At 45.0% G+C, this 25,563-nt stretch overlaps 2 protein-coding genes across 2 annotated transcripts; one reads left to right on the plus strand and one right to left on the minus strand.

Moving 5' to 3' along the window:
- Positions 1-139: 139 nt before the first annotated feature.
- KLF9 (KLF transcription factor 9) lies at positions 140-22,407 on the minus strand. The gene is made up of 2 exons (XM_060102288.1): positions 20,917-22,407; positions 140-656 (listed from the first exon to the last, which is right to left on the minus strand). Exons 1-2 carry the CDS (start codon positions 21,419-21,421, stop codon positions 427-429), a joined length of 735 nt encoding a protein of 244 aa, XP_059958271.1. The 5' UTR covers positions 21,422-22,407; the 3' UTR covers positions 140-426.
- Positions 21,142-24,232, plus strand: LOC132492596 (serine/arginine repetitive matrix protein 1-like). Its single transcript, XM_060102289.1, has 2 exons — positions 21,142-22,464; positions 23,082-24,232. Exon 1 carries the CDS (start codon positions 21,420-21,422, stop codon positions 22,074-22,076), a length of 657 nt encoding a protein of 218 aa, XP_059958272.1. The 5' UTR covers positions 21,142-21,419; the 3' UTR covers positions 22,077-22,464; positions 23,082-24,232.
- The last annotated feature ends 1,331 nt before the right edge of the window (positions 24,233-25,563 follow it).

Genomic DNA, 25,563 nt, shown 5'->3' on the forward strand with positions numbered 1-25,563 from the left:
CACTGCGTGATGCTACAAGTCAACTCACCCAGTCAGACATATGTACACCAGTGTTGAATCTTTAAAATTCTACCCCAGTCTTGGCTTTAACCCCCTCCCCACACCTGCCACCCCTCCACCCACCCCCCCAAAAAGAAAATTAAGGAGAGAGAGGAAAAAAAAAAGCATTTGTCTTCCCTCCAACAGTCAGAGACGGTTCAGAGTTGCCTCTGCAAGGGGGACCAAGTGTTGACTTTGATCTTAGGCTACAATGTGCTTTTTAAAAACAACGCAGGGAGAGGAAAATTAGACTAGTGACCAAAGAACAGTGACTTCCTGTGCTGGCAGCGCACCTCTTCTGGGCCGTGGTTCCCACCTGTCTGTCTGTTCGCTGGGAGTAGTTTGTCCTTCCGGGTTCGTCCCTCCCTGGCTCGGGTGGGCAGCACCTCACAAAGGGTTGGCCAGCGCCTTTTTGGATCGCTTGATCATGCTGGGGTGGAACTCCGTGTGCCGCCGGGCGTGCTTGGTCAGGTGGTCGCTCCTCATGAAGCGCTTCTCACACAGCGGACAGCGGAACTGCTTCTCCCCAGTGTGGGTCCGGTAGTGGCGGGTCAGCTCATCGGAGCGAGAGAACTTTTTAAGGCAGTCTGGCCACGTGCAGGGAAAGGGCCGTTCACCTAAGAGAAGAGAATCAGGGATACAGGTTAAAGAACGTGTAACGGAAATTCTCCAGGCTGGTCCTGGTCAACCATCCCCATGACTCAGAAAATAACTCCTTTGTGTTCTGGGCTGAATTGTGTGTCCCCCCCCCCATTCATAGGCTGAAGTCCTAACCCCCAGTACCTCAGAATGTGGCTGTATTTGGAGACAGGGTCTTTAAAGAGGTGACTAAGGTTACATGAGATCATGTAATCTAATGACTGGTGTCTTTATAAGAAGAGGAGATTAGGTCACAGACTCGCAGAGGAAAGGCTGTGTGAAGATGCTGGGAGAAGATGGCCAGCTACAAGCCAGGGAGATGGGCCTCAGAAGAAACTGACTCTGCCAACACCTTAATCTTGGACTCCCAGCCTCCAGAACGGTGAGAAATAAATTTCTGTTGTTTAAGCCGCCCAGTCTGTGGTGCTTTGTCATGGCAGCCCTAACAAAGTAATACCATGAAGAAATTGCTGAGAATCATCTTCTCTAGGTAAATGAGCTTTGCTATTTGTACCCAATGGATCCCCAACGGCCTTGGAAACTATATTTTCCAGTTTTTGTCTACGTGGTTGCTGGTTTCACGAGTTCTCTCCGAGGACTCAAAAACCTTAGCCCTCTGCTAAATGTCCTGGCATCGTACAGATGGAAGAGAACTGGGGCATCTAATCCAACCAACCTCCCACCAGAGGCAGGCATCTCCCCTTAAGCTCCTGACTGTTTGGCCACCCAACCTCTGCCTGAGCAATTCCGGTGGCAGAGACCCTTACCTGCCAAGGAAGCCTGCTTGTTTCTGAGCATCCCTGTAATAAACACTCTTATTGATGTGAAACCTGCCTTCCTGCGAAGGCCATATTTTAAGTTATATTGTCTTAACACTAAAAATTAGTTTTTTCCCCTCTGCCACATAATAATCCCTTAACTATCTGAAGACTGCTATCATGCCATTCTCTAATCTTTTCTGGTCTAGTTGAAACAATCCCAGTGTCTTCCATATTTCTCATAAAAGAACTCACATTATTCTAAAATAATAACAGAAGCGCAGGCACAGCACTAAGGGCTCCCCATGCATTATCTCACTGACTTCTTACAGGACGCCCCACGGAGGTGGCCCATTTCACAGATGAGGCTTAACACTTGTCAGGGTTTCCACATCCCTCCCAGTACGGTTGCTCTCCTCAGATTCACGCTATTGTCTCCCTGTCCCACTTAAAACGCAGCTAAGCCCTGCCCTCCAGACATGATCAGGCCAGCAATGGGGGCCTCCCAACCCCTGGATTGGCAGGGGTGAGTCTGTGTCCGTGTTTGTTGGGCAGGACACACACAAGCAGAAAGGCAGGAAGAGCTGCTTAAGATCAGAGCCTTGCTTGCTCTTCTTGTGAGTGACTGTCACCACGCCCCAGCTCTGAGCACCTGCCTGCCTACTCCTCACACCTTTCCAAGCACAGCCCAAAGCAGCTGCTTCACAGACTCAGGGCACAGACTCTGGTTTCCACAGAACTCTCCAGACACTCCTTAGGTAGGTGTGAGGAGTGAATTTTTTCTCGCTCCCGTCCCCATCTTCCTGGAACCCAGAGAGAGGCTCAAAGGGCTGGGAGCTGCCCAGCGTGGTGCATCTGAGTCATCCAAAAATGATTCTTTTCCCCCAGCTTCTCCTAACCTGTGCCAGAGATGTGAAAATAAAGATAAGAACAACAAAATACCTCTATCACCTTCGTGACTAAGGTTTTATTTGCTGTTCTCTAAGCAGAGATACGGCCATCACGCCATGTACAACCTACCTGTTCTTATGGGAAACCTGATGTGGGCAAAACAAATTTGTATAAACAGATTCACTATACACAGGTCTAAGTATAAATATTTCCTCACTGAGCTCTAAGCTGAAAAGCCACAGCAGCAAAAGGCAATAGCAAGCCAGTGAATCCTGAGCCCTACCCAAGGTGGATGATGCACGAGGATACTCAAAGAGGGCCAAAAAGAGAGAGAGAGAGAGGAAAAAAAGAGCTTCAGACTGAACCCTCTGAAAAATCCAATGACACTGAGTTGAAAACTACACTTTTGCAACTTCTGTTGGATTAAAAAGCATTTTTAACCAGTTCAGCAGAACTTTTGAGCAAAAGGCGAAATGCAGGTTATCATAACCCAACAAGGTTGAGCTTCCCTGGGCAAAGGACAACGTCCCGTCTGACCTCCGTGCTACTTGTGCTGTCAAGCATTTAGTAAAGGCCTCAGCTCTGTGCGTGTGTGCGCGCTGAGTCTGCTCACACTCCAGGTCGCGCAGGTGACCAAATCCTGCTCAGAAGTTCCCAGATCAGAGGAATATTTCCGGGCTATTTCTGAATCAGACTGCAGCCAAGTCCTCACTAACCCAAATGAAGAATCTATGGGAGAAGTGTTCTTTAAACATGTTATGTTAAAAAACATAATGAATAGTTAGAATTCATAGCGTGATAAGTTGTTAAAAAAAAAAAAACAGACCCATAACCCCTGTCTGTTGTCCCTTTCCTGAAGCCCTCTCTCCACTGCTTGATGATTTGGTGGGGAGGAAAGCGATGACAAGAAGTTCCGTGTTTTCTCAACACTTGTTAGGACAGACACCCATCAGAGGTGGTTTCTTTGAAGGAGTGGTAATGTGGTTTAGTTATTCACTGGCACATGTTTCTTTCAAGCGAATCATGAGGCGAGATTAATTTATTTGAACGAATCTGTGTCCACTGTGGGAAAAATGGGTCAGAAGACCACTCTACTGTGTGCTAAGACTGGAAAAGAAATAAGGCACCCCTTGTTTTAACAAGATGGAAGTGATAGTGGAAAATCGTCGTGAAACCTGAATCAGCTGCATGTACTGGAGATCTATTAAGCATTTATGCTTATGACTTACAAAGATTTCAAGTGTAATCAGGGTCCATTCCCATTGGATTCCCTTTCGGTCTAGCTTATGGCTACACTCTCTTCACTGCCCCTCATAGTTGTCATGTGATTGTTCTCATTGCTTCTAATCCAGGTGCTGTCATTGACCTAGCATCCTTTTCCCTGAGTGCTTCAGAGACGACAGGGCCACCCACAGAGCCCAGAGCAAATAAGAGCTAACAGTAGCCTTTGTTAGATTCATATAATGTGTATAATTCAAGCTTACAGTTTCCAAGCGTTTAAAGATAGATCTACTTGGAAGTGAGTTGCTGGTCTAAAAGCTCTAGGATCATTTTGATTTTTCTCAGATCCTTTGGAAAAGCATTAGGGGCTTTTGGTCAATGATCTAAATCAGGGGTTAGTAAACTATGGGTCATAGGTCAAATCTGACCTGCTGGAATAAACACCATTCCTATACTTAGTTTTTACCAAATGGTTGGAAAAAACCACACAGTAATATTTTGTGGCAGGAGAAAGTTATATGAAATTCAGGTTTTCATGTCCGCCTACAGAGTTGTATTGGAACACAATCATACTCATTGTTTATGTATTACCTATGGCTGCTTTTTCACTACGACAGCAGTGTTGAGTAGTGATAAGAGATAGTACGGACCACAAAAGTTAGAATATTTACTATCTGGTCCTTTATAGAAAGTTTGCTGACCCCTGATCTCAATCTGCAGGCCTGAATTTCTATCTAGTGTACACCAGAATTTGTAAATCCAAATGTCTTCAGGAGCCAGACACATAATAAGAGTGGGTGAAATGCCAAGTATATTAGACCATGGATCGTAGAGGAATCTGGGGCCAACTGGGGAGTGCTTTCCACAAATAAAGGCATTCAAATTCAACACTTGATGAAACACTGTGCCAGCCAAGCAGTGTGTATTCAGGGGACCTGGATTCTTCTTGGGGATGTGCAATTTGCAGCCCTTTGAAATCATCCACCTCTTTAACCCAGTGGAGAGTTTGCATACAACCTATACTATAGGATGCATTTCCACATGTTAGTTAATGATAGACACATATTAAGGTATCTAGAAAAACATACGTGTTTTGAACCTAAGAAAGTATGGAATGGGGAAATCATATGTAGAGAGGGAAGGGATTTTAAGGCTGAATGGGACCAGAGATGATGTGCAGAGTGGAAAAGAGAGGGCTTAGAAGGGCTGGGATTTGCCCTTCATCCTGCAGCTGGGGGGGAAATCAAGTCAGGCCCTTACTTTAGCTCAAGGCTAAGGCCCCCAAAAGGATGGTTAACCTTCTTTATACAGAACAAATGATATGGTAAAGCAACTATCAATTAAAGAATATTTAAACTTGTCTTTCATATTAATGAGAGAGTTACCATCCTCCTGGGGGAAAAAATAAATAAAAAAGAACAGACATGTACTCCTGCTTTATTTCTGGCCTTCACAGGAAAACACACCCAAAGGCAGTGACACAATAAAGTCTGCTTTACTGGAGCAGAGTTGGTAACAGCACAAGTTTCTGTGCATTCTCATTATTTATATACCACTTCCCTTCCCCTTCAGCAACAAGCTCAGCGCCTCTCACTGACAGACTCAGCTCTGAGTATAAAACATACTGGATCAAAACGGCTACTGAACACTGCATCAAACATGTAAAAGGCTTTCTTTGCAGAGACAGGTCAGGCCTCCAGAACTCTCCTGGGTCTCCAGTGGGTTCAAGAGAAGTGGAGGGGGGCCTTCTGGCTATGCACTCCCTAACTTGATGGCTCATTGCTTTTAAGGAGCCTCCACCCTACCCGGTGATTAGTTGATGATGTCAAGTGAAGCTTATTCTTTTCGGTAAAGTCGTGAAATGAACAGTGGTGAGTTTTCCATATAGAGGGGGAATGAGGACAAGTATGGGGATTGCTAACTGGATATATCCAGCCCTGTCCAAGCTCCCCAGAGCTCAGTTGGACAGCCATTGCAGTCCTGGACTAGAGTCTCGACCCTTCCCCTCCCCCCTCTGATTCTCTCTCTTCCGCTCCCACAATTCCACAGAAGAGCCCCAAATGGGCTAAACTTAATTGGGTTTAAGAGGGTTAAAAATACCAACTCTGAAGCTTCCACTGCTTTGAGCAAAAGTAACACAATCTAGTAAAACAAATCTAAGGGAATTGGGCCTCCTTTTCAAAATAGAACTCTAAAAATGTCAATTAATAATCATAGCTTCACACAGATGTACAAAATCAAGGCTGTTTCTCGAGGAAAAATAGTGTTTTTCTTAATTACAAAAAAGCAACTAGGATTCCAGAGATAAAAGGATAATTTGATATTGGAAAATCATAATGATATTACATGTCATTTAATAGGTTAAATTCACCCCCACCCACACTCATATCTTGCCTTCATAAATGCAGAACAATATCTGATAAAATTCAACATCCATCCCTAATAAAAGCTTTTAGGAAAACAAAATAGTTCCTTAACAGGATAGAAAATATAGATTCAAACCTTTCCCCAGCAGGGTCAATAGTAAAATGAAGGCAGCATTCCCACAGAAGTCAAGCTCAAGGCAGGAATGGACTCCTGCCCCAATCATTATAGCTATTTAATGTTGTTCAGGAAATGCTAGTGAGTGCAATTAAATAACAAATTAAGAAGTAAATTGTGGGAAGGAGGAGGCAAAATAAGAATTACTTGCAACTGATACAAATTCCTATTTGGAAAGTCTAAGATAACAAAAATTAAAAATGCAGAGCAGAGATTGGCACAGCACTGTAAATCACCTATACTTCAATAAAAAATTGAAGAAAAAAATGCATTCATAGGTGTAAATATACAAAAGAGCAATGGTTTTCTTATATGCTAACCACAGTCAGTCAGGATAAGCCTACCAATAAAGTTCAGGACCTGCATGAAGAAAATGATACAACTACAATATGAAAGGAAATGAATAAATGGGACATTTCCCATGTCCCATTGATGGTAAGACCCAATGTTCTGAATATGGCAATTCTATACAAATTCATCTATGAAATTAACACACACCATAGAAATTCTTTTTTCTTGAACTTGACAAAATTATTTTAAAGTTCATTGGGAAGAATAAATACACTCAACTTGCCAAGAAAATTTTGGAATAGAACAATAATAAATGAGCACTTGCAATACCAGTTATTAAAATGTATGATTAAAGCTGCAAAAATTAAGACAGTCTGATACCAGCATAGGAAAAGACAAATCAGTGGAGCTGAGTCAAGTCTGAAGATAAACCCAAGACTACAGGGATGGGCATTTCCAATCAGTGAAGAAAAGAATGTTTAATTCAATAAATGGCATAGATATCTTGTCAAAAAAAAAAAGTTAAATCTGGATCCCTACCCTTATACCTTACACTTAAATTCCAAATGGAATTTTTTACATTTACTGTACACGTAAATGTTAAAAATAAAACCATAAAGGTAAAGGAAAATATAGGTGAATATTTTTAGAATCCTGGAATAGGGAGAGACTTCCTAAACATGAAATCAAAGGCAGTATCCTATTTGAAGGATAGTTTTAAAATACTTAAAAATGTTAAAGTTCTGCATGGTAAGATACATACACACACACACACACACACACACACACACACAAGTAAAAAAATTTAAGAACCAAAACAGTGAACTAATAAAGGAAATTGCAGCCTATGACAAAAGGTTAAAATCTGTGGTACAGAAAGGACACTAGCAAATCAAAATGAATAGCCCAACTTAATAAAATTGGGCAAGGATGCAAACAAGTAATCTATAAAATAAGAAATACTAACATCCAATTAATAAATATATGAAAATATAGTCAATGTCATAAGTAATCAAAACATGCCAATCAAGACACCAATGAAATACACATCAGGCTGGTAAAAGTGTTAAAAAGTATGCTCATATGCCTATCATTGATGGTGGCATGAGGGAATAGGCATGGGTGGAAATTATAATTGTTCCAGGACCACCTGGCAATACATTTGTCCAGGAATTATTTGTGATAACAATTAGGGAGGAAAACAAAAACATACAAGGATACCAGCATTGTTTATAAAAGGTAAAGCTTGGTAACAACCTAAATGTCTAACAATAAAGAACTGGTTCAATACTTTAGTGTTCCATACAGTGGAATAATACGTGCCTGTTAAAAAGGTACTAGATTATTTTATACAGAAGATGTTAGCAATACACGGCTAAGTGAAAAGAGCAGTGCATGATCTGCTGTGTATGTGTGTGAACATCGAAGGAGAGGAAAAATCCTGGAAGAATATATGCAAAATATGAACAATAGTTATCTACAGGTGAGGGGATCACCTCTACTTCTTTTTGTAATTTTCCCCTATGTTTTCTGATTTTTTTAAGCAAGTACAAATTTCTTTTATAATGAGAAGTCAGAAAAGTCTAACATAAAACAAAGGTAACAATTGTTTTGATGCAATGAGTTCAAATTTTTCCACCAATGGGTTGATGAAGATCCTATTCCATTCGAGGGGTGGGTGGTTTACACTCTATTGAGAAATAGACTCCAGTGTCCAAGACCAAAGAAAGGCAAAGAATCCTTCTGCTTCCTTCTCAAATTGTTAGAAAGTGAGAAACTTTCAGAGTAAACGACATGTGTTTTCTCACTCCTCCCCCACCTCCTCCTCTCCTTTTTCCATATGTGAAAGGAAAATGGCCCCGTGAGAAGAGACAGGAATCTCCCTTCAGATACCAAGTGATACAGGCAGTGATGGCGGCTGCCCCCCCAGGGAGCAGGCTCCTCAGGAAGCAGGGGGAGAAAGAGGCGCAGACACACAAAGCCCAGAGCCCAGTGCGGTGTTCCTGGTGGAGCACCAGCCCACACAGTGGCCGCAACCCAAAGCCATGGACACCCCACTGTCCGTTATCATCGGTCTTCATTCCCCATGGGAAAGCAATGCTAACTTGCAGGTACAAAATGTGAGCTCTGCTTTACTGTTTTTCATTTCCACACCCAAGTGCAGAAGCACCCATACACTTGCATCGTCTGGGTACAGCCAATTCTACATTTCCCTGCATAAATCATTCCAAGTAATATCAAACTCAAAAATCAAGAAATTAAAAGCCTCCTGTTGGCCAGAAATATTGCTACTACCTACACCGGTAGATGTCCTAAAAAGATAAAAATTCTTGATAGCTTTAGAAGAATCCTGCCTGAATGCCATCCCTTCACATTACATTATGGCTTGCTCCTGGCCTCTCTCTCTAAATCCTTCTTGTGATTTGGTTTCCTTTTACAATTCATTTGTTGATACAACAGAGTCACTATAGCGTTTGGATGTGAGATTTTACTTCCTGGTCCCTGTGTTTATCTGTGGAAAGCAGCCTGTCTCCATACTTGAGGTTCTGAACTGGGAAGTGGGTGTCGGTAACGTCTGCCATGCAGTACTTCCTCACTGGAAGCTGGTGCCTAGCTATTTGGAAGCAAGCCTGTCCGAATATTGCTTGCACGTTCCCAACCTCAACTGATCTGCGAGATGGTACGTGTGCCAGGACCTCAGAAATGAAGGTGACAGACAATGGAGTCTTCACTCTTTAGGTTCTCAACCCAGCAAGAGACATACCATTAGGCCTTGATGTCCCCATTACCTGGCCCCCAGTTCAGCAACTCTGAAATGGCAGAGAGGTGAGGTGACCTCCCCACGTCCACACAGCTAGGTCCAGGCCCAGATTAGCCAATTCCCATGACTGCATTCTTCCTCCCACCCCAACGTGTACTGCCTCTGCCCAGTTCTTTGTGGAAAAGAGAAGTAGTAAATAAATAACCTACTAGGCACTAAACATTGAACAGGGTATGTAAGCTTGATGGCAAAGCTATGCTGAGAATGTAGATTCTTTGAATCTTTGCATTCTGGGTTATTTTTATGACCACCTAATTCAAACCCGTCCTGTTTCAGATGAAGCTGACTCAGAGAGCCAATGACTCGCCCAAGGACATCCTTAGAACCAGTTTTCAAATTCTAGCTTCAGTTCTGAGCACAGAACAAGATTAGAGGTGAAAGCAGAACACAGGCCTTAACTAAATGTAGAGACAGCCTTTTTCTGTGTTTTTCTAATCCTTTTACTCCCAGGCCCTCCTTTCCAGATGCATTGCCTCGGGGAAGGAAGAGACAGTTTAAAACAAGTTGCTGCTAAGCTTGGGGTTTCAAAATAGAGTTTTAAAAATGTAAAGCAGACCCTGAAATCCTCAAATTCTCTTAATTTGCCAGAGCTTCATAGCAAGACCTGAGCTATAGGGAGAGAAATTGGAGGAGCTGTGTTTAGGGAACAGATGCAGAGGACTGAGAAGTGCAAGCGTTCTGGACTCTCCTATTAGAAACAGTCTTGGGCAGTCCCAGAGGCGTGACCACTGCTGCCTGGCCCACTGCATGCCTGGAGCCTGTCTGAGCCTCTCTAGGGAAGTCGCCACACACACCAGGGCACCTGAGGAGTTGGGGAGCCACGCTGAGAAAAGGGTCTCAAGTGTTTGCCTAAGTTTCCACTCCTCCTTATGTCGCATGTGAGGACCAGGACCCAAGCTGGTCTATGGCACCCTGGGGGAGACCAGCAAGGTCAAAGGATGGCATGCAACATGGACAGCCCTTCCATGATGCCAGAAGAAGAGATGAGGCTCTTGGCCACCATGCAGATCACTCCCAGGAGAAAGAAAGGCAAAAGGAGAGACAGAGAGAACTCTGATTTTGTGACTATGTACCCAAAAGAGAATAAAACTTAACACAAAAGAGACTGAGAGACCCCAAATTGCCAAGACAAAGTTTGTCCACCAACAGCAGAAATGGTGGGGAGGGCAGGGGGGCTCAAGAGAACTCAGTTCTCTTTGGCTCGGAAAAGACAATGAGCAAACCAGGAAAACACGGGAGGCTGTTGTCTGGTTAGTGAATGCCTCCTCCACCTGCCACCCAGGTCACGGCACTCACAGTGACCCAGAGTGACTAGTGATGCTGCTCCAGCGTCAGGTTTCCAGCTGTTTCCCTCTGGGCTCAACCTCTGTACACTGCCGGCATGAGAGGAAGGCTTCTACTCACACATGCCACATGCGCCATCATCACATCATTTTTCCAGCTTTTACAGAGTGAGCCACTAATTCATACAGTCTGGTGTTTGTCACCAAAGACCACGAAGAACGGCAGGGTTGAGCTGTCCAGCTCTTTCCAAACAGCCCCTGCCTGACTCCCTCAGCCCTCCTGGGGCAGGCGTTCCTGGACAGCGCTTTGAAGTTTGGGAGCAAGCAGGGCACTGAGAAAAAATGACTCAGGTCAGAGGTGCAGACTGTATCTCTTTCACACTGGGAACCCCCGCTTCGGTGGGTAATGCTCAAGCATCTTGTGGCTGGCCATGGGTATGAACTGCAACACCCAAGGGGGAAAGCAGCTGTTTGGATGTCATTCTGCTTATTTTCATTAAAACAGCAATGGTACAAAACTACTGTAGAATTATGACAGCATAGGGATTTAAGTCATTTTTATATGTTTTTTAAAGTTATTTTTAAGATCTAATTTTTGCCTCTTACGATTTATTGCGGTGTTTTTGTTGGGCATTACATACACCGAATAGATTTCTGAATCCCATTGGGAACCACCATATAAACAGCTCATCTTTGTAAAGACAAGGCCTCTCTCTATTAGCGCACAGGGTGACAAACGTTCATGTAAACACAATTCATTTCTCTGGGCATTAAAATAGTCAGATGACTGGAATTAAGACCAAGTGAACAGTGCCGCTGATCACATTGTTGCCGCTATACGTGTTCCATGTGAGGTTTTGGGTACTGGCTTCTAGAACATCCGCTGAGCAGGGCCTATGGGGCTGATCCTGACCATAAGAAATATGTGTTGAAATAATCTATCTTTTACAAAGACTATTTAGTATACAGCTATCTTATAGGTTGAGTTCAGAGCTCTTTCTCTTCAAAGGGGAGAAAAATGAGAGAAATTGTTGTCATACTAATCTGTCTCTCATTTTGTCAAACTCTGCCTTTGGTAATATCCTGTCTGTAGTTCTAAATGGGTGGATCGAATGAACAGCTGTTGGTTTTGCCTGTCTGGCACCTATTGCCTCTTTGGGGTAATAAACAGCACACCTTGAATTTCCTTTTGGAAACCATTCCTTCCTCACTCTGAGTTTACGTAATTCCAGGCAGGCGACCCCACACCCCAGGCCCAGAGGTTGGATGTGACCCAGCTGTGCCACAGTGACTGAGTTCAGGGACAGGCACAAAATTCTGTGTTCTGAAGCTTGAAGCCTGGGACTTTTGCTGGAATCACTAGGAAAGGGGAACTGTCTTTCCACAGGGCTTGCTGAATTGGCAGGATGGGAGTCCGAACTGCTGGCACCTATCTTACCACCGTTCGGAGACAGCCTGCCGGTGAATGAAGCCAAAGCAGAGGAGAGCAAGGCTGGGCCAGGGAGAGAGGAAGGCACTGACCACCTGTATCCAGAGATCCCGAACACCAGAGCTACCCCAAAGGTGGTGGAAACGGCAACCTATAAAGTTCTCATTTTTTACTAAGCCAGTCCAAGTTTGGGTTCTGTTCCTTACAACCAAGAGGCTTGATTAGAACAGCTGTGGACCCACAACTGGGATCTTTTTCAGTTGGAAGGATGAAGGTTCTGGATAGCTACTGGAAAATACAGGATAGGTTTCGCCAGGTCCATGATTTCTGAAGGTATTCCTCACCAAGCTTCATAAAAACAAACCAGGGCTTCCCTGGTGGCGCAGTTGTTGGGAGTCCGCCTGCCGATGCAGGGGACACGGGTTCGTGCCCTGGTCCGGGAGGATCCCACATGCCACGGAGCGGCTAGGCCCGTGAGCCATGGCCGCTGAGCCTGCGCGTCCCGAGCCTGTGCTCCGCAATGGGAGAGGCCACAGCAGTGAGAGGCCCAAGTACCGCCAAAAACAAACAAACAAACAAACAAACCAGAAGCCAGAGCTAGAACCCAAGAGTAGAGACAATGGTGGCTCTGGGGCCAAATCCAAGAGAGGCATATGCAAAACACAGGGTCTCTTACTACTGGCAAAAACCCAGAGAGTCCTCGTCAACAACCATTCATGGTGCAACTCCAAGCACCTAGAAACATACTAGGAAAACTTCAGAGTAACCTTGGACTAAGTTAACTAACTCCAATTCCTCCTACAAAATGAGAATAAGAGTACCTTCCTATCGCATAGGACTTCTGGGAGTTTAAATGTAACAATGCGTGTAAAGCATTTGGCTTGGAACTTGGAGTGTAATACATGCTGGATGCTTCATTATTATCACTATTAATAGCATTATTACTAGCATTAATAATTTATAATTATTATTACTACCAACACTATTATTATCCACAGCATTCACAGTACCTGCTGTCAACATCTAGCACACCTCTTTGCATGTAACAGTTACTCAATAACAAGTATTATTTAAATTAATGAGCTGCTGCTGGATTAATGTAGAACTGTAAACAAAAATTCTAAGCACCTCAAGGGCTTCTGGCCAACACATGTAGATTATTTTTAATTGTAATACTTAGTATATGGAAACACTGTGCTAAATGCATTAAATACCTCATCTGAATTAAGTTTCATAAAAACTCTATGAATATATAATTACTGAACTCCATTTTACAGATGGGAAAACTGAGGCTCAGAGAGTTCTCATAATTAGAAAGTGGCAGAGGCAGGATTCAAACACAGGTCTGAGGGACCCCGAAGCCGGTGTTCTACTGGCTCTACCTACTGCCTCCCTGCTGAAGGTAGAGACCTCTCTGGAGACCCCTCATATTCAAGTTCCTTAGGGTGGGCTGGTTTCCTTCTCACAGGCCTTACTCTGCTTTGCTGACTGCCTCCATCTCATCAAAGCTGGCTCCCTGGAAGGGAGAGATGGTGAAATCTCCATCTCTTTGATGATAGAGGATCTGTAAGATTCCTTCCAGTTCTTAAGTGTCCATAATTCTCAGGCAGAATTTTTGCGCTTTTGTCTATTGCCCGCCTCACTGCCCCACTTCGGTTCAAGTCAGGTCCTCTGGGAGGCACTTGTAAAACAACGGAGACTCGCCATGGAAAAACGTTCATACTTTGTTTAATACAAAATACTGCTGCCTGCTTTTCAAATCCTTGTCATTAGTTTTGTATGACTTAAGCTCCCGTCTCTTTATTTCAATCTATTTAAATAAAGTCCTCACTTAAAAAAAAGGGGGGGGGCTCAATCAGGGCTGAATTCCATTCTGCTGTTCAAATTTGCGATCATTTTCAATTTTGGTTAAAAAAAAAATTCAAATGCCCAGTGGTCCTGGGCTTAGATGGTGAGCTTACTGGTTCTTGTAGCTCTAGAACCTTTAGATTTCAGATCCAGATGTTCAATTCTCATCTCAAGCCTCGAAAGGCTGATAAACTGAGATTACAAGGGAAGCCTGCGGGTGCACCATTGTAAACATGGGCTTTAAGCACAAATAGAAAGGATGCCTTGGAAAATCCCACGCATGGAAAATCCCACGCATGAAAAATGGATGCCTCTCACTCCCTTAGTGGGAAAGGCATTCTCTATGAATAATAACGTTAGCCCTATTATTTGCTGAGGGGACTGTTTGAGGCTGGGATAAGACAAATGTCTACTCCTGGCCTTAATGCACCAAAAAGGTATTAAAGTTTCGGGAGGCCTCCAGGAAGGGAGGAGTAGGAAATCTCACAAGCAATGGCCTTGGACTGTTTCAGAGTGCTGCTCCCATAATAAAAGGGCAGAGGGCCCCCGGACTGACTCCACCTCTGCCCTTTCACTCCGTTAATTTGGTTAATGCAAAGCAGCTCTTTAAACCAAGGTTAAAACAAAACAAAAAAAAATGTTAACCAGATTGAAAAATCCTCAGGAGACCATGGGGGAAAGGAATCCAAACCTAAGAACTGCAAAGAATTCACAGTGAAGGAACATCTCCATTTGGCTAAGCTGCGGCCTGGAGGACTTCAACTTCCAAGGACCCCATGTCCTCACTGTGCTGCTGAGGAAACTTCGCTCTGCCCAACAACGTTACGTGCCTGCCAAGGCAGAGAGCCAGACTTTGAACCCTGGCGGTGTGCTTCCAAACCCTCCAGAGCACCCCCAATGCTTCAATGGAACAATCCTCATCTATCTGAGAGGGTTAAAAAAAAAAAAAGCATTCACTTTTTTACGGACAAAATGATGGATGTGATGACCTCTCAAGGTCACTTCCAACCTCCAAATTCTATTCTTTTGATACTAACAACTGCTTACACCAAATGCTCTGAGTCGGGCTTAGGCCTGTGACTAACTTCCCAACAAAAAGTGGGGTAGAGCGAGACAGGACTGCTCGAAGACCGCGGCAGAGGATCCCATGTCTTTCCCTTTTTAACTGTCTGTGGGCTTTCCTCCTTCCTTTGCCCCTCCTTTTTGCATGTGTTGCATAGAAACAGAAAGTGCCTTTGTACCAATTACTAGGCACTAATTTACACTCTTCAGTGGGCGCCGGGCTTGCTGGAGAAACATTAGGAAAAGGTGGGAGGGTCAGACGTGGGGGAGGATTCTAGCAGCAGAGGCCTGGAATGCTGCAAGCTCTTTCTCCAAGCCTGAGAACAGACAAGAGGAGGAAAGAAAATTAAAAAAGAAACTGGAAAAAATTTTTGGAAATCAAGACTAACAAAATTGACAAAGCTGGCTTTTTTTTTTAAATCAAGTATGCTCACGATCATAAAGCATTCAGAAATCAAAATAATGGTCAAGAAATCCGACTCTAACCAGGGCACGACATCAGGTTGTTTTAGGGGCTCCTGAACGCGTGAATACTGGGAAATCACCCACCCACTTTTCTTCTCAATGAGCTTATTAAGGAAGACCATTGTCAGCCGCTTTCCCAATATGTCATATGATGTTTCTCCCTGGGAAGTTCAATCGGGGAATTTCCCACAGACGTTGCAGAATGACTAGTTCCTAGGATAAACGTCAACAATTGAGCCAGGAATGTATATCTGACCCTTACGTTCAGTGTCTCAAGAACTGATTTCCCTCAGGTTACATCTATGCGTCTGAAGGTAATGGGGTGTTACCATCAAAACAGTACGCTATGGACTCTGGTACCTCCCTCCCTGACCCAGGCCCCGCTTGCATTCCTCCCCTCTCTCTTCTCACCACTCACAGATTTGAGAGGAAAATCACGGGAAACAATGGTTTCACTCTGTAATTCTACTCCACTTGTATTTTCTGTCGTGAGACAGTAATCCTGCCAGCAGCAGCAGTTCTTCTAAGGCAAGCCCGCTTTGTCTTGCTGGGGCAGCTAGGTGCAGGATGATGAAGACGGTGGGGGGGCAGCAGAGTGAGGAGGGAGCAACTGGTCCTTCCTACCTCCAGGACCAGGAATACGAGCTGTTAGGCCCCCTCACAGGCCTCAGTTCCCAGGGTGAGATTACAGCAGTGAGCTGGGGCTCAAGCAGCTGTGGGCCATCTTTCCTTGGAAGCAAGGGAGTCTCTAGCCTCTTGTCTGAAACCCAGAAGCAAACCCTGCAGGACGTCCTTGCAATTCTTAGACTCGTATCATCCTCCACAGCTAGAGCCCGTTTGCAGTCCTTTGCTCTCATTTCTCCCCCGACAGGACACATGAGCCTGGGTCTAGACAGTCTCACTGGGGATGGGGATGGGGGTGAAATCGCCCCCACAGGGCAAAGATTGGCTCTTTGGCAGGTTATAAAAGTCTTAGCTATTACAATGGTTTGTGGCCTTATAAAGGGGCACAGTACATAAGCAGCTCTACGGTATATCTGTAGTACTAAAATGTCACGGGAAGGACAATTATAGGGGGAAAAATGGCTAATCTCCTTAGGGGAGAGAAAGTGGAAGAAAAGGTGGCGAAACGAGGATCTATGCAGGCCCCACTCAGACCTAATTGTAATTACATCTTGGATGAAGCATGTCAGGCTATGAAATACCACTCTACATCACTTTGGGGAGCATTATGGAAAGAAGAATGGGGCAGGTGAGGTGGTTTCCTTAAGGATCAAGGCACAGGGCCTCCCTTCTACTCATGAAGAGAAGAGCAAGTGGGAAAGACTGGGCAGGGGCTAATTAATGGGCTGCCCAGAGGCCATTTCAACACCCTGCCCTGTCCCTCAACCGCTGCCTCCTGGGTAATGGAAGTGGGTCCTTCTCATACCTCTGATGGTACTAGACTCTCCTGAACCAAAAAGTTGACTCCAAAGCTTTTTGTAGCAATTAAGGAAGAAGAGTTCATGAGGCACAGAGCAGGCCTGGCTCCTGTATAAGCAAACTTTTAAAACTTTAGTCTCAGGGAAGGAAATCCGCCTGAGTTAGAGCTAGCCAGTGATGGATGTGGCTAGAGAGGCCAGAAAATCTATTTCCTGTTTGGAGGATAACTTCCATGGTGGGAGCTACCCAGGTCCCCTCCACCAGATATTCTAGGTAGCCCAGAGAAATGTTCAAACAGGATAAAGAGAAACAGAAGCAGCCACTGTTGGCTGCTTTTGCAGCTCTTGTCTCTCCTTGTTTTTCATGAACTTCCTTCTGCCCTATTAAAAAAATACATTGTTTTAAAATTTTTCCCACAAAACTGGGGTGTGCTGATTGGGATTTAGGGCTTTCTGGTTCTCAGAATCCTGTAAGCAGTGCCCTAAGCTCAACCCACTGTCACCATTTGGGGACAGCTGATTTAAGTCCCTCCAAAAAGATAAAAAATTGCACCTGGCATGGAAGTTAAGGCCTAAGGTTTCTATCACTGCGATGGCAACCCAGCATGACTCTACATCAGCTGGTTCTGATGACTTTTGAGTTGGAATTTGCGTGCAGTTGTTTACCTCTCCAAAAGCTACCCCCATGTGTGTATGTGTGTGTAGGTGTGCCTGTGTGCATGTGCAGCGTGACCACAAAGTTAGGAAACTTGGGATAATCCTTTTTTCTTTTTTCTTTTCGCCATCCTAGAGAGGCTGAGGGGACGTGGGAGAGGGTCTGGGGAGTCAGTGGGTTTGGGTGTGGGTTTGTGGAGGCCAATTTGGGGTGTGTGCTCAGAGGTGGGGGGCGGCGTGTGGATGTGGGGTGTGCCAAGATAAACTTAAAGTGGGTTGCATTTTCAAAATATAAGCTCAATATGTTTTCAGGCAAAGTACTCCAATGGGTCTAATACTTAATCAGAAACAATAAATACACTCTAAAGTGTCCAAAAGGTCTGGAGACAGAAAAGCTCATATTCCTTGTACTTTTTTTCAGATTAACCATGGATCCACTGCTTAAATTTTCGAGGTACATCACCTGAGAAGATATCTTATCTAGAGGGTGAAGAAAAACAAACTGAACATAGTATTAGAAAATGTAAAGTACTGTACTACTTAAAAATAAGTTTCTTCTATGTTTCCTGATTTCAAGCTCTGCCCATTACACACAAACTATTATCTTTGCACAAGAATCCAAGTTCAGAGATAGTACCCTATCTTGTGGATTAAGAAACTGAGGCTCAAATAGAGAAGAGACTGCAAACTTAAATGCCAACAGAGACCATGTAAATGATTAAAATAAGGGACACTGCCTCATATAAAGAACGGTCAGTTCAAGCCAATTGTTGCTGGGCAGGAATTCAGACCCAGTATTGCCAGTTCATTCGATTTTTCCAGAGAAGCCAGAAATCTGGATTTGTGTGGAAATCCTGATTTTTCCATGTTAGTAACAAAATCTTTACAAACCCTGTGCTAGTCAAGCCAAACAAATTTGCAAAGCAAATTCAGCAGCAGACCTCTAGTTTACAAACTCTGACTTCAAGGAACTAGGTAAATATCTCACAACTGGGAAACGGTAGGACAAATCAGAACCCACCTCAGTCCACCTGAAAGGGGTCTTTTCTCTTAGGATACTCTAGAAATAACTGCACTGAACTAAACACAATTTTAAGTGGCTCAACTTCTAAAGCCACTTGGTTCTGGGACTTCCCAGGTGGTCCAGCGATTAAGACTCTGCGCTTCGATCCCTGGTCAGGAAAGTAAGATCCCGCATGCCATGCAGCGTGGCCAAAACAAATAAATAAAGCCACTGGTTCTATAAAAGTGGCATCTGTATGAGGCTCTAGGAGGGGAGGGGCAAGCAGCAGGAGGGATTCTGGTTGGGCCACATTGTGCAGGGGGGGGGTGTGGCTGGGATTTTAGTTCTTAAAGTCTTCACAAAATACAGACATTCCAATTGCTATCTCCTGGCCATCTTCTGGGTTTAATACCAGCAAAAAATAGAAAAATTAAAAAAAAAATTTAAATCAAGATGCTACCCCACCCTAAAGACAATCTAACTGGAAGCTGAATGGAAACTTCCAAATGCATGAGGCCTCCTACAAGTCTCTTACTTAGAGTATCCCTTGCACACACCTTCTCTAGCAGGAGTACACTTCTGACAGTCTTTACAGAGGCTGAGGTTTTTGTCCAACCATGTCCTAGCATTACAGAGCCCCCAAACATAAATAAGACACCTGCAATTACCACATCACTAGTTTCAGAAGACTGACTGTAGCATATAAAATGGGATTAACACTTCACTTCGTTTTCCACTCTGGACTGCGGAAAAGGTTCTCCTGAAACAACTGAGCTGACTTGCCTCACGGAGAATTAAAGAGCAGCATGCATGCACGCACACATAAGCAGCCATTTCTATAAATGCCTGAGAAAATCACTCAGCAGAATGGTCCAGAATGCTTTTTGGAGTTGGACAGACTCAGGGAGCTCACAGAGGAGCTCCGCAGGCCTCTCCAACTGCACAACTGGGCAGCTCCCTGAAGGAGAAAGTGCCTTTGCTCAAGGTGGCAGTGGGTGTCCCTGTGAGCTGAACTCCCGGAAACATGGCTGACACAGCCAGGCCCGCCCAACAGCTGTTGGTGACTAACACCCTCTGGTTAATATACCCCTACTTCACCCTGGGAGCCACGCTAAAGGTCACATCCCCCAAGCCAGGCACATCAACCTTACAGACACAAACTTTAAAATGTGCTGTTTTATGGCAACCTAGATGACAACCGCAAACAGAACCTGATTTCACATCAACCGTGAGGAGGAAATTCAGCTTTACTCCTGTGCCAGCAGCCACCTCCACGAGAAGCACTTTCCAAAGGAAATAAAATATGAGATGCAGTTACGTGGCCTCTTTTAAAAAAAAGCAAAACCTAACCAAACCAGCCAATGATCATTTTGAAACCACAGGCCCAGGGCCTCATCTTAAAAGTACCAACAATTACACCAAAAAACGACAATACTTTCCAAGTAACTCCAACAACCTCCTCTTAAACATGGTGTTATAGGACAGAGGGAAAGGAGTTCATGAGAGGACCAAGCACTGTGCTTCCTTATCAGAACAGCAGCTGTAAAGGAACCTTACTAAAGATGGGGAGACAGCATGGTCAAGTGTGAATGCTTTCCAACTTTTTCTGAATATGTTAAACAGAACCAACAAAATTGGCTGACCAAGGTTCCTATAAGTCTCCAAAGCCCATTTTATACTGCAGATGTCTTACCAGCCACATGCATCTGATCAGCCCTGCCTTTGGCTCTCCCTGGGAGAGACCCTTCCACAGGGCCTCCAGAACATCCCAACGTTCATTATCAGCCTTGACAGCCTTGACCTCCGGCAAGAACCACACCTCCTCACTAACTGCTCTATTCAGGGTGGCGGGTGCGACCTAAATCACGTGGGAAAAAATCCACTCTGAAATCTCATTAAAAAGGCTAACTAGTTGTGAAGTTAACCAACCATCACTTGATCAAACTTCTCTGCTGCCTGAAGCAGTGTTATTTTAAACCTCTCTGGGGACTCTTGGCCAAATTTAAAACCACCTTGGCAAGCCCTGAAAAGTAGCAAGCATACAGCTAACCGAGCCCTTAGTCATCCCTAAAAGGTTCCATATAATGTGCGCCGCTTCTCTCCAGGTTTCGGCCACTTCGCGGCAATCCCACAAGAGAGTAAAATAAAAGATACGCCATTTGACTGTGCCCCCCAACCCCCGCCAGCGTCTGTCCAAGTGGGGTGGCCCCAGAGTCGCCGGGTGCGGGAGTCCTGGCCGGGGGGGGGGGGTGGCGGGGCGGGACAGGGGAGGGGCGGCACCACTCCCCATGAAGCCACGCATCGGCTGGCACTCGGCACTCACTCTGCCCGCCAGGTTAAGGCTCTCCGTGGCTTCTAGAGGCTGGAGACGATTAAGGAGTGAGCTTTCTGTCTCTAACCGGTTCAATCATTTTAAAGAGTTAAACAGCATCTCATCCTAAGTATTTGCACCCTTTCGGCCAAGCGTGGTGTCCTTTAACTCCCAGAAAGGCTGCCCGGCCAAAGGTTAACTAACCCGAGAGTTGGGTGGGAGAGAGAGACGCCGCTAACCTGTATGCACTCTGTAATGGGCTTTGAGATGGGAGGATTTTCCATAGACTTTCCCACAGCCACTGTAGGGGCACTTGTGCCTCTTTTCGGAGGCGTGTTTCCCCTTCGCAGCCACTCCAGGGTGGAGGAGGGAGAGCGGGCTGGGCGCGCTGCCAGGATCCTGTCTCTCCTCCGGGCTGTGGGAAGGACTCGACCCAGATTCGGTGGTCACGTCGCTGTCGGATCCCATATCCTCATCTGGACTCTCCAGGCTGTCGCTGCACACCGAGGGGGTCTGGATGGGTCGGTACTTGTTCAGGTCCAACAAGCTCTTGGCGATGGTGACCAGCGTGCAGTAATCCTTCCAGGTGTCCCCCGGGTCACCATGCTCCTTGGTCACCTCGCGCTCAGGTAGTCGCAGCCGCTCGGCGTCCGGAGCACCCCCATGCTCGGGCACCGCAGCGCGGTTCGAAATGGAAACCAAACACTGGGCAGCCACGAAGTCCATGTAGGCGGCCGCGGACATGGTGCGGGCGACAGCAGCCCCGGAGGCGCGGCCAAACTTGGCGGTGGCTGCGGAGGTTCGGCTCGCCGTGCCCTGGCCTCGGACGACGAGCGCGGCGCGGCGCGGCGCAGCGGCCAAGGGGGCGGGGGCGCGGGGCGCTTCCGACTCGCAGGAGCGCCGAGGCGACCTCAGCCCCTCATCTTTACGTAACCGGCAGCGCCTCCGCACGCAGCATCCACGGCCCCGGGCTCCGCCGCGCTGCCGCCTCTCGCCGCCTCCGGTGCCCAGAGCCGGGCGCAATCCGCCCGACGGGCGCGCAGTCTGCTCCGAGCCGGCTCCCCTGGAAAGATGCCACACGTGGCGGTCGCAAGTTTATTCGACCGAAAACGCCCCGAGGCGCTGGGAAAGGAAACTGCAAGAGAGGTACACGCCCTCGGCTGCCTTTTCAGTCGAGCCAAAGCCCCAGGACATTCACCCAACCACCCGGACGTGGGTGGCAAGGGCCGGACCAAGCGCCAGGTCTAAGAGACACTTTTCCCCCAGTCCACTGACGGCTTCTGAGCCCCTGCTCTTGCCGGTCCGCACCGTTCCGGCATTCTCTCGCTCAGTAACAATTTCGCAGAATCCCATCACGTCACAATCCAAACCCCCTCCAATTGGCCAGTGGGGAGGGTGATTCAACTCTGTTTACTTTCTTCCCCTGCCAGTCAGAACAGCCTTTCGGTGGAGAGGTGCGTCTAGAACTGAGGCGTGCGGCCAATCCGACAGTTCTGTTTCGATGCCTCGTGCTACCTCTACAGCCTCGAACGCTGACATTTAAAAGGGTAACAGCCGGGGGGCTGGAAAGGAGCAGCCGCGCATCTTTGGGAGTGTCTCTCAATCCCTTGGCCGGTCCAGGCCTCTTGGGCACGTTCCAGCTTGCGGAGCTGTGGGATACACCTTCCCTACTCGGTTGCGTTCCTTCTTACGACAAAAGAGAACTTCAGTTTCATTTTCCAGCTCGCAAACAGTTAAGTGACTTCCTGCAAACGCTACAGTCCCAGCAACCAGCCTTCCAATCAAAAGTAAGTTGGTTGATGTCACTGACATTGGCTCAGCCAATCAGAAGGGCATTCCGAGGGCCAGCGCTGCACACTTGTAAACGCGAAGAGCTGTAGTGAAACTGAACACATCCTTGTACTTTGTGTTGCTGATGGTAAAATCGAGATATGTATGGGAGGGCAGTGGTGATAAATAAATGCAAAGTGAGTCAATAATTAAAACAACAACAACAACAACTAAATATGTCAGGCCAAGTTGCTCAAGAATAAACACAAATGAGAAAGCATCAATTCGTTTTTCCGCTTCGGGATGCAGCATACTTTGGGGCAGATTTTTAATAATAATTCTTCCACCCAATACATTAACTATGACTAATTCATCTCAAAAATGCAGAGCTGACAAAAGTTCTGTTTTAAAGCATAGTCCTTCTGTCTGGCTAGTCTTACTTTGAAACGCTTCATCTTTTCTTTTGTGATGCCTCAATTCCTCTCCTTCCCTCGTGCAATTTATTCTAAGGAAGCTGTTTTCGTTTTGTTTTGACGCTATTGTAACTTCCCTAAAATAAATGGAGACAAAAATCCCTGCATAACTTTTAAAACTTTAAAAACAACAACATTCTTAGCTCATTTTCTTTCCACAGGCTCCCGTGGGATGTTAGGGCGTGTATCCCTTCCCTCACTTAACAGATATGAAGACTGAGATGCAAGAAAGTGACTTGTGACAGAACTCCATTGAAAACATAAATCTGATTCCTGGCTCTTCGGGCTTCACAACTGAACTCTTTGGTTTGTGAAATATTAACTCTGCTTAACAGATTCTTAAGAACTGGAACCAGCCAGAGATCCTTAGCCATTGAATATTGTGGTATTACTTGATCAACAATTAGTATGACTCTTAGGGTCTGATTAACTATGTTTGCCTCTCCCTCTGTAGGAATGATGGGGTTGTTTTCCATCTTGATAGCTGAGAAAATAATCTAGGGCCAATGTGTCTTCCAGGAGGTGTACTATCTGCAGAATTGATTAAAAATACATTTATTTTCCTAAGTGGGTGTGAGGGATACCTGTTTCTATGTGATGTAGATCCAGTGAGGTCTAACCATACCCCCACTGACTTAGCCTTTGTTAAGGTTTGGGAAAGTTACATCAGGTTCCTGGTCTCTAAAGGAAGGGTCTCAAATTTACCCTTCTAGTTTGAAGTCTACTGTAGTTTATTTCGACTTTGCTTTTAAAGTGGTACAGAAAGATACTGCAGTAGGTGACTACACGGGAAAGGGAAGCTTAGAAAGGGGGTGCTGGTCAACTAAGAATATCATCGTCACCATCCTACTAAGGTAGGTGGTAGGTACATGTAAAGTGAAGCCATCTTAGAGTTCTTGTATTCCAATCCCCTTAATTTTAGAAAAGAATTCACTGAAGCCCAAGGGAGTCTGCCTACTTCATGATTTTTCTGGGACAAACTCTGTCCCCAAGGATACAAGATCAGTTAGAAATTTCACATTTACTTGCCTCTTTAAGGTCCACCACAGATACCAGCAGGATCTCTCCAGGACTCCCATGAGCACAGCCTATACAGTCTCTCAGATTTGCATTGTGACTGGCCTTGCAGTGGGCACCTTCAGATAGCAGAAAGCCCTAGAGTTAACATCGGGGTTATTCCAGAAAAGAGGAAAGTTTGTATCTTTCCTTGACGATTGTAATCCAGGAAGTTGAATAAGTCAATCATCATAGGTTTTTGTGGTTTTTGTGTGTTTTTTTCTATATAGACTTACTTCTTGCCCTCTTCTCTTTAACTCCCTTTAATTTAATTTTGTTTGGACTGGACATAAACCCTGAACTCTTCCAACTCATTCATTTCAGAGCTATACAAGAAAGTAATAAAATACAACTCAGATTTCATTTACATGAATTTCTCTCACACACTTAAAAACATAACTACTACTTGATTTAGAATATCTTTTTAAACCCAACAATTCTAGAACTGTATACTGCTTTCTCCTTTTTCTCCTCTTCCATGTATTCACTCTCCAGATATTTATGTTTCTGTCAGTGAGTTAGGCATGGGAGAATACAGAAATGAAAAGACAGTCTGTCCTCAGTAAGGCTTATATTTTAAAAACAACTACAGATACACATAGATATAGATATCTCACAAGTAATAATTCCTACATCAAGATTTTTTCCTGTGTTTTCAACAATAGGATTTCCTTTCTGTACTAGAGTGCATATTATAATTAAAACCAATTAATGCTGTTTTGCCAGCATGTGGTTGTCCCAATTAAAATTCTGGCAAAACAAATTATCCCAGATCAATGTGAATCATTCCAAATTGCAATGAATAATTTATAGTAAAGTATATATTATGCCACATAAATATAAGAAGTCTGTTTTCCCCCAAGTTAATCTTTGTAAATACACATTTCAAATCCACACAAACCAACTGGGAGGAGCACGAGCATTCGAAGACTAGAACTGTGCTTACAAGTTTGTAAGTATGCATTTTCCTCCCTCATTTCTGCCTAAACCTTGGCTTTATTTTCCCAGTTCTCAAGAACAATGGCCTGTAGCAAGAACATCTAAGTCTGATTTTCTGTGCCTCCTAAAGTTTTTATTATCATTATCACCCCTCCTAAGAGGCAGTGCCTACAGTGAGCTGATTTTCAGTTTAGGCCAGCGAGGGGCAGGGAACTGGCCTCCTGGGCCTGAGAGTGGATGTGTGACCTTAGGCAACCTCTTAGAGCTATTTCCTTATCTGTGAATTAATGGGATTAGATTAATACATCTCTGTAGTCCCTTCCAAACTCCAAATACTCCAGGGGTCCTCCCTCCAACCAAAAAATTCTAGGCAAGATTTGGGTTCTTTAAACACCACCTCATCTGCTGTGCATTTACAAATGCAGCTCTTTAGGACAGTGAAGGTGAGAATACCTTAAATCAGTACTTAATTGGCTAGCAGGCACAAATATAAATTCGTCCCAAATCCCTTAAATCCTTTATTCCTTAATTTCTTGTTATAGTGACGCTTCTTTCTTTAAACTAGTTTGTGAGAAGCGCGTGGGGCAGGGGAGAGGTCACAGAATCCCACCCTTTTTCCTAGGCCAGTTTTCCACCCCAGCTCGTAGT

Source organism: Mesoplodon densirostris, chromosome 6 (assembly GCF_025265405.1).
Source record: "Mesoplodon densirostris isolate mMesDen1 chromosome 6, mMesDen1 primary haplotype, whole genome shotgun sequence".
NCBI classification, from domain to species: Eukaryota; Metazoa; Chordata; class Mammalia; order Artiodactyla; family Ziphiidae; genus Mesoplodon; species Mesoplodon densirostris.